The sequence below is a fragment of the Erigeron canadensis genome, chromosome 8, assembly GCF_010389155.1.
Source record: "Erigeron canadensis isolate Cc75 chromosome 8, C_canadensis_v1, whole genome shotgun sequence".
NCBI lineage: Eukaryota > Viridiplantae > Streptophyta > Magnoliopsida > Asterales > Asteraceae > Erigeron > Erigeron canadensis.
Genome location: NC_057768.1, coordinates 8,731,559 through 8,741,075, shown reverse-complemented (window position 1 = coordinate 8,741,075; position 9,517 = coordinate 8,731,559). Strand labels below are relative to the sequence as shown.

The window sequence follows — 9,517 nt, the reverse complement described above, 5'->3', positions numbered from 1 at the left end:
AGTGGATTTTAAAAGGCCTAAGGGTCTTGTGGTTTTCACTCTTACTTGGAGAGGTTTTTCAAGCTAAAAGCTCTTGTGTTTGTGTGTGCATTTGTTTACTGATTTTGTCATTGTTAGGGGCTCACTTTGATTACGTTTAGCGTATCCTATTTGTTAGCTTCCTCATAGGTTCATAAGGGTTGATGAGAAAGTGTTGCCAAACGAAGGGGTTATTCTACTTTTGTGTTTACCCTTATGGTGTTTATTTCCCATCAAAACTTCACATTTGATAATGAATACATATTCAAGAGCTTCCTTGTTATTTGACAAATCGAATTTTACTCTATCAAAATTTCAAAATAAAAGTCCGAATCTCCATAGGACCTAGCTCGACAATAAGAGCGGAAGGGTCAACAGGTGCACCTCTAACTATTGCCGATTCACTCCCTTTTCCACCTTCAACTTTCCATGGCGTCCTCTTCATCGCTGACTTATCTTGGTTTGCAGATAAACTTGTTTCGTTTATTGTCTTGATCTGTAATAAAGGATTAATTCATATGGTCAAAATAACACAAAGAATTGGTAGTTCATAAACTTAGTGTGATGACTAACCGTTTTAGAAGAAAACAACTTCTTTAATTCAACTTTAGTTAAGGTCGAATAATCAACGTCTTCACCAGCCTAACAATCAATATTCATGACAAGTAGGAAAGTTATCTTCAAAACTAATGGAATAAGGTGTCCCAAGAAGACAGGATCATTGCCAAAACACACTAGCGGGGAATCAGTGTCACAGACAGGATTAAGCTAAGAAATTGATGTGTTTAGGGAAAATTTTGGTGTCATTAGAAAAGATTGATTGATGGTACCTCATAGAGATGGGCTAGACGTAAGAGCACACATCCGTCATCCAATTCCTGAAAATATGAGTGTTAAAGAAAGCATGGCACGGTGATGAATCATTGTGTAATGACTCAAAATTTTACCTGAAGTGTAAGTAATGCAACGTTAAGGGGTAAACTGTAGTTTGGATCCATTGTTGTTGATCTCGTTGAGTGAGAAGCTTTATAATCTTCTTGTTTCTGTGATAATAAAATGGTTGTTAGGTTATGGTATCTTAAGAAATAATAACCTGTGCGCATTAAACCAGAATGTGATTTGCAAATTCCCAAGAGGAGAAAGGCTCAAAGTCCCGACATGCTGATCCCAAGCCGAGAAAAGATATGTTGACCTTCTAAGATAGATTAGGTACAGACGTGAAGACCCTTTTACTTGTGCAACGATACAGGTTACGTTTCATGAATCTAATATATAACAGGTCATAAAGGTTGATAGTCTTCCAAAGCGTTTTTTTAATGCATGAAACTCTTTTAATAATTTTACTAAAAAGAGTGATTGTCATAGAAGTTTATACTACTTTCGTAATTATAGGTAGACTAATGATTATATTAGGACTCTACAATTCTAGCGAAAGAAAGTGTTAGAAGTCAACAGTCTGAATCGTAGACAAAAATCACTCCTTTTTACTTTGACTTATTATCCATCTGCACAGGACCCACCCACTTTGCACCTCATGTTACAAAACACGACTGTCTCTATTAAATGATTGGCAAACATACCTCATGTGTAAAAGCTAAGAGAAGGGGTGAATAAATCTCTTGGCCCGTTGTTCGGCGCCATCGTGATCCGCTACCAATGTGGTCAACACTCATATAATAATTTCCTTGAATCTGAAACCATATCATAACACCGGATTTTAGTATTGTTTATTTCTCAATTTTGGATCCCATCCTTGTGAAAGAGACCCGGAACATTGGCTAAACGAAAATATAATTGTACCATACCGCAAGTCCTTGACACGTGGTCTTATTACACACAGTCTCGTCAAGGGCTTCACCGACTCCTCTACCATCATCATACAGCATGCGCCTTAAACAAAATAACAGAAAAGTCATATTTGTATGCTCATGGTACACAGCAAAGTATAGAAATAATACTTGCGATCACGGAGGAAAATGAGTACCGGTGAAACATAATCTCCATTTGTCCATCCTTGATGCTAGCTCCACCAGTGGCACGATCAACAAGGATTGACAACTCAGTTTTGCTATCTGTTGTGAACATTCCAAGATTGAGCTACAACAAAAAGTTAAAAAGCTTAGAGGGAGAAATATGGATATACTGTGTCAAAAATGGGTTAAGGATGATATGGGTCGTCTTAGTACAAGTTAAAATGAGTAGATTTGGGTTGACCCACAAATGCTATGTCTTGTCAATTACTGAAACATCTTATTAGTATATGATACGAAAACAATATAGTTATGAATCAAACTTGAGGTCAAGAGTGTTACTGGATAATAATTCCCAGCTACAGGTTGTGTGACTTGAAGAGGCCAGTCTTCTCTATAGTCTCGTACCTGATAATAAATTAAGAATTACTTGGTAGCATTTAGTGAGATTTAATCTAGAGCATAGAGATTATACCCTTTTGAGGAAGTCCCTTCCGTTAGAATCAGTATAAAACACCTTATTTGTAGCCATATCCGCTGTAATTCTTGTAATGACTTCTTTCCCAACACCATCATCCGTAGGAATCGGACCAATCTAGAGTCAATATTATTTCTTTTGGTAAGAATTCAGTGTTCTAAATGTGGTTCATGATTTATTAATCCATACATGTGAAGAGATTTATATCTAAGTTATGTTATGAAACTAGACTTAAGGCCATTCTTACGATGAACTCAAATTCAGCATGCTCTTTCTCTTTGTAAAGTCTGGTCACCTGAAAACAAACATATACAAGAATTTGATGTCAACTTTTAGATATATTGTCTTGAGTTGGCCCTCATCATTTGGCATGGGGCGTTACGTAATGGGCACTGGGCAAGGTTGGGTAAGAGGTCAAAACATATATTTCTAGTACAAGTCGAGTTAAGCCTTCACTTTTTAGCCAAATTATTTATACTAATTATAAAGAGTAATGATTTAGGAGGTTTTATGCATAAGCATACACTTTTTGTATCACTTCTCGATTCATTTGACCCCTTTTCTTTTCATTCTACCAGTTTGACCCCCGATAGATACAAACGTTACCGAAGTAGAATAGACTAAATAAACGTAAATAGCTGAATTTCCACCTCGAGAATCTGTGTTTGATTTATATTGATATAGAATACAAGTTCTGATTTCCTTAAGTTGAATTAAGATCCAGACCTGATAAATCCACGGGTTGAATTGCTGGTGAACTTCATCAACAAGTGGTCCACGAATGACTTTTATCGGTACCTGCAGTTAAGTGATTAATAGAAAGGGATCGTAGCACATAACAAAGATATTTCCCAAGATTTATCTAACTGGGCCGAACAAATGAACTTTGCTAGGGAGAAGAATACATACTGATCTTGAAACAATGACCGGGGGTGCTCCATCGGGGTGAAATATGTAGGCACCAGAAGGCTAATGGAATATATACAAATGACATGTGAGGATATATAATTTTCTTCAAAGTCTAGCAACACTAAGATACTAAGTTCAATTCACTTTTTGGCCACATCTCCGTCATAGAAATGAGAACCACCAACTGTAATTGATTAATGAATGAACTACATGGATTTAAAGTGACTGAACCTGGTTATCAGCTCCACTGCCATACCAGAGATAGCTTTGTTGTATTGGTAAGTTGATCTGCAATATCAAATAGTTTAGCAACAAACCCAAAAGCCGGTATAATTTGCATTGAACAATTAAAAATGGAACTTACTCCTGTCCTTGAATTTGTTACTCTTTTTAGCTGTCCAGACTGTAATGAGAAAGACATTTTCAAGTTTCCTGGTCCAATTTCTATAGTATCGTTTTGTGGAGTGTCTACCACAGAAACGTATCCTCCTGAAAATAGGATCAACACAGATCTTAATAAAGCTAGATGAAAGATTGTAAATATGTTTGGATTATTTCAAAATTTTATGTCAAGGAAGTTGTCATTAAGCAAAAAATCAATGTATAAGTTTGTTGACCATGTAGAAAAATTATACTGTATGTATTTGTGCTTAGAAAATAGTCATTCTAGCCACAAAAAACAAGCGTAAATGTACCTTTTTCAGATGTTTCGGTAATGAAGTAAGTGTTCCAACCCAAAGGTAGCACAGCTGCTTGAAATATGAGCCAATACTTTGGAACATCTTGGGGTGAAATTCCCAAATAAGCCTCTGTGTAAAAGCTTCTTATGTTGCTTGTTACGTTATTAAACTCTATGAACTGTGCTTCAATCGTATTGCCATTGTTGTCTTGCACAACAAAATTAACATCTTTGACCTATTAAAAAGTCAAATAAAATGGTTTGAGGTTTGAACAGTATAGCAAATGTTGAATATGCTGATCTATCATATTAATAGGAGGTCATTCAGAAAGTTTACTACTTACAGGTATCTTGATAACATCCGTGCGATTCCATCCAAGAGGGTTATAAGCAACAACCACCTGAAAAAGAAAAGAAATCTATGTATGCAACATCATAGAATACTAATCAATATATTCAGATTTTTGAAAGCTGGATTACCAAACTCTTTGTAGAAGGAATGTTTTCTGTTGCCGGGCAATAGCTTATATTGAGTAGCGGACACTGTCACAAAGGAAAGAATCATTAAGGCTCGGTTTTAAGCTAAACATGTTAATCTTTATATACATGAGTAAAACTAGTCATATTCTAATATAGAAGTTTAGATTAATTTTGAGGTATCACCTGGCTAAATATGGATGTGGGTTTGGTGCAATTACTTGTGGTTGATGTTAGGCGTGATAAAGCTGAAGTCACAACAGCCTCAGCCTATGGAGAAGTGAAGAAATGAAGATACATAAAGCATATATATACATATATATATATATATATTATTGTATCATAATGTAGTGTTAAAAGATGAATTAAGGTTGTACCTCAAGAGCTCCAATTGCTAAGCGTTTTTCGTAGTCATTTGTTGTATGTTGTTTAGCAGTACCAGTCACAGCATCATGGTGCTGTGCAATTCCCAAAGCATCTCCAAGACTGAAAGTGTTAGGACCTTTAGTTTGCCTTCCTGCCAGAAACTCGAGTTGCCTTGCTGCCTAATTTGTGACATGATATTATAGTTGGAAATTTTGTGTGGTACACATAAACTTATTAAACCATTTTCTTATACAATTGGCCGAATAACTTTATAATCAAGTCAAGTACCATAAATATAACTAATGTCTATATATACATATATTATAGAATCGATTAATCTTGTTTACCAAATAATATCCACTCAATGAACGTATGTATCCTTTTAGAGCTGGACGACTTGTAAAGTAACCCGTCCAGTAGGAATCTCCACCATCCGCGTATCTGCACACAAGAAACTACCATGTTAATGAAAGCTTATAGCTTCAATGGCTGCTTTCATAGATAAAATGCAGTCTAAAAAAACTCACGGGAAATAGTCATCAGTTTTGAGTGGCCACGACACGTTTGCAGCCATTTTTGCGTCAGTGTATATAGATGGAGTGGAATATAATGCATTTACACGACCATCCTGAGATTGTAAACAGATTTTAATTATTTCTAGTAGACAACTTTCAAACATGAAACTTAAAACGTACTCTGTTAACGTAGTGAATTAGCTTGTCCATCTGCTTGAACCAAGACTCTGCATACTGGTATTGGAAGTCATCTCCCATTGTCCACATAATATGGTTTGTTCTGGTCACATTTGCCTGTTCATTGTATTTTTTAGAATATCATCACTTTCTAAAGATAGCAGGGCAATTAACTTTTCTAACTACCCTACTTGTAAAAGTACACAATCAAATCAATTATAGGTCAATTGATAGAAAAGTGTATTGGTAGTTTAGGCATTAAACCCAATCAAAGCTAACTATGCATCGGAAAGAAAGCCTTCGGCATCACTATAGGCCAAGCCCAAATTATATAAGTCGAAGCGAGATTGCATAAATGGTAAAAGGGTCAAGAAAAACTGCAAAAGTAACCATTGTACTTGACACAAAAGAAAAATACTTACTTGAGTCAATGCAGCATCAATGAAATCGTTTACTCGTTTCTGAACATTATTGTCAAAGAGAAGAGGTTCGTCCTGTGATTCCACCATCATGAAAAATAAATTTGTTATGAGGAACAAGATATGAAGACGTAGTTATAAATAGTTCACTTTGTCATTAGCAACAGAACCTGAACGGGCTCAAAGTCTCCGCTAACTTCAAAGTTGAAACCATCTGGTGCACTGTAGTGCTTAGGAAATGCATTGGTAAATATCTGAGAGGAAGAACCAAATGTTTTGGAGCCACGCCATATGACTTCAAGACTTTTATCATCCTTCCTCTTTGCCCTATCTTGATAATCAATCCGTGCAAAATGTAATGAATCAAACCCAAGCTGAATCAATAGCAGAATGACTCATTTTTAGATTTACAAAACAATAAAACTTATTTGCTCAAGGGTAATCAAGAATCTAGAACTACCTCCGCTCCTAAAAGGTACGCTTGAACTGCAGAATGTCCAAATGGATCAATCTGCCAACCAGCTCGAGGAGTTACATTAAAATTACATTTTATTAAGGCATGGCCCAAAGTCGTTTGGTCAATCATGTCTACGTAATGCGTAGCTGCTTCATCGTGCATACACCACCCTCCATTTCTAATACAGGAATCTTCAAACATTAATTCTTAATGACTAATAAGTGGAAAATAACCATGAAAGATTAAATACAAAAAGAGAGTATTTGATTACACAAATTCTAATTGGCCTGCAGCAACAAGCTTTTTCACAGCAGCTTGGATCTCTCCACTTTGCAATAGCCACCATCTTCGGAAAAAGGCCTGTCGTACAATCACAAAAAAAAGAATTATTCATACAATGACCAAATTGGCATTTCTGTTTAAAACAATGTCTTTTTCTGTCAAAAAATGAAAAAAGTCTTAAAGCAGAGGTTAATTATCAGTTAATCTCAGTTTGACTTTTGATAAGAGGTTTTGAATTGCAACTAGTATGATCCTGATTATCCAAACGATTATAAACACATAACCGAAAACACTATTCATAGTCACATTATCAGCTTCAAAATGGAAAACCAGTGAACAACATGATTACTGATTCTGCAGACAGAGTCAGAAGTCACAAGTCTTTTCATAATGCCAATCCAAACGAAAACACCCCTAAGTTGACTTCACTGAATTTTCATACACGAAATTTAAGCAACCTAATCAGATTAGTTGAGGTTAATACCATCTCGGCAAATATGAATTTCCTGTTTGGATCACGAAGCAGCGACATGACAACCGAATCAAGCACATTTTCAACACAAGCACCCTACACAAACACCACACAGCAACACATTAAAATTCAAGTGAGATCTTACACTAACTCACAATAAAAAAAAAACATAGTAATATACGGTGAGGTCTATGAGAAAATTCTTTCTATGGTAACAAAGAGTAAGAAACTAAGAATCATTGGTGCTCACAACATGTCTAGTGCAACTTTTTGACAAGTGGAAGCACCCGCTACAACAAAACTTATTTGGTGCATCAAGATGTTAAAAAGATGCAGAACATGTATCAGTCATTTCTACACTTTCTACCATAACAAGACTTTTCTGACCGACATTTCGCTACTAATACAAATCTTTAAAACTTAAAAATCAAAATGAGGACCTGTATACTATTATTAGACCCAATGAAATACTGATCAACTGTCTTTAACCAACCAACATCATCATGTGAATGTGGAACCAAATGAACATTCAACTTTCCCTCAACAATTTTACTTCCAGTTTCATACCCATAAATCAACTCACAAAAAAAAACCGCAAAAACTATAAATACCCACAAAAAGTTAGAAAATTTTAACAAATTAGACATCTTTTTTCCAAAATTCAGAGAACCCAATACATTCATGTATAGTCTATCCAATTCCACTTAATATTGCATATCATATATATCTATATTATATCTATATATGCATAAACAATGCTAGTGTATTGACACGATAATAATGACAAAATAAAAGACCTTTTTGCCATTAAATTAGTGGGGTGCAAACAAAATTTTGTCATTGGTTATCCCTCAGCCGGCGGATTTACTCCAAGGTCTTATGAAACAATACCAAAAAGATAATTTTTTTGTTGTTGTTTTATATACTGTTTGATTTGGGTCCAAAATCATTGATTTTTTCAAGATTTACCACATGTGGTCGGTGTGTGAAGAATTTTCAGTAAAAAAAACACATGTATTCTTATGGAACTAGTAAAATTAGGTCTCTCTTCGCGAGGGTTTCACTTTCCCATTGAAACACCTATTATTCTAGTATAATTAAGTTGACTTTTCTAACCGTTTAATTAAAAAGCATTATGTCATTGATAAGTTTATTTCAAGTATCTATATAATTATTAAAAAAGTAGTTAACTAAGTCTTTTAAAACTCTTTGCAAATTTAAAGTTATCTTAAAAAATTGTCACAGAGGATTTTATCCATGTGGCATCTTCATAATTTTTTTTAACAATATTGATCTTTTATTTTTTATATATTAAACCAACCTTAATTTTTTTATAAAATAAGAATTAAATACACATCTTAAAAACACGCGGACCCTAACAAACCCAGCCATTTAATTCAACCGATTTAAATAACTTTTTCACACAAACCATTTGTTTTCCAATGATCCCTAATTTTCTTTTAACCTTCAAAGCCTCTCCCATTTTTATATATTAAACCAACCTTAACTATTGAATGTAATGCTCAAACACTCTCCCATCAATTTTTTTCAACGCAATCTTCAATCAAGGTTTATTCTTTGATCAGCATAAAAAGGTAAAAATATAAATCACCATAAGTTGTTTTGTTTTTCTTCGTTAAAGGCATAATCAAAATGATGAATGTTTTGAATGATTAAGTTCCCCTGTTTTGAGTGATTAATCCCTTTGAATTATATTTTTCAGTCAATTGTAAAAGGATGAATGTTTTGGAATTGTCTGTTAATGTTAAAGATTAGATTTTATGGTTTTTGTGTTTCTCTGTATTTGATCTCTCGATCATTAATGTTCTTTTTATTTAGTGTACATGTTATTTTGTCATTTTCTTTCATGAGTTGTATAGCTATTGATCGATCTTTATTACAAAGCAAGTCTTCAATTTGTATTGATATCAATTGGACTATGTTTATATTAAATATATCAAAATTTTGTTTTCAATTTTTGTTAAATATTATATTGTTTACTAGCTCATATATTTTTGGTTATATTCTACCTTATTAGTTTAGGTCATGATTATTGTGAAAAGAGGACACTAATCATTATTTCTTGATATTTTACTTCTAATAAGGGCAACAAATTAGGTACAAATTAAGCATTGTTAAGTTTGGTTAAGATAACCAACTCACTTAGAGTTGCCCATCGTGATTCCATTTAGAGCCTGTGTCTAAAAGATCCCGATTTAATTTTGGCCAAATGCAATTATGAAAATGAAAGCTGACCATCGATGCAAAAAAGACTCAAGATAAGGTTTCGCAAATACA

General features: G+C 34.3%; 1 protein-coding gene across 2 annotated transcripts; it reads right to left on the bottom strand.

Moving 5' to 3' along the window:
- Window positions 1-240: 240 nt before the first annotated feature.
- On the bottom strand, window positions 241-8,100 carry LOC122578314 (alpha-mannosidase). 2 transcript variants are annotated; one of them, XM_043750247.1, is made up of 28 exons: window positions 8,017-8,100; window positions 7,232-7,315; window positions 6,737-6,825; window positions 6,469-6,643; window positions 6,179-6,382; window positions 6,012-6,083; window positions 5,593-5,706; window positions 5,425-5,525; window positions 5,245-5,338; window positions 4,909-5,076; window positions 4,718-4,801; window positions 4,535-4,597; window positions 4,399-4,455; window positions 4,071-4,290; window positions 3,740-3,864; window positions 3,607-3,663; window positions 3,376-3,435; window positions 3,193-3,264; window positions 2,714-2,761; window positions 2,464-2,583; window positions 2,331-2,396; window positions 2,003-2,115; window positions 1,824-1,908; window positions 1,599-1,709; window positions 966-1,061; window positions 849-896; window positions 592-660; window positions 241-514 (listed from the first exon to the last, which is right to left on the bottom strand). In XM_043750247.1, the coding sequence occupies exons 2-28, from the start codon at window positions 7,277-7,279 to the stop codon at window positions 326-328; spliced, it is 2,748 nt and encodes a 915-aa protein (XP_043606182.1). In that variant the 5' UTR covers window positions 7,280-7,315; window positions 8,017-8,100; the 3' UTR covers window positions 241-325. The 2 variants fall into 2 exon arrangements, with proteins under 2 accessions (XP_043606182.1, XP_043606181.1); XM_043750246.1 differs by lacking the exon at window positions 8,017-8,100 and adding an exon at window positions 7,660-7,895.
- Window positions 8,101-9,517: the final 1,417 nt, after the last annotated feature.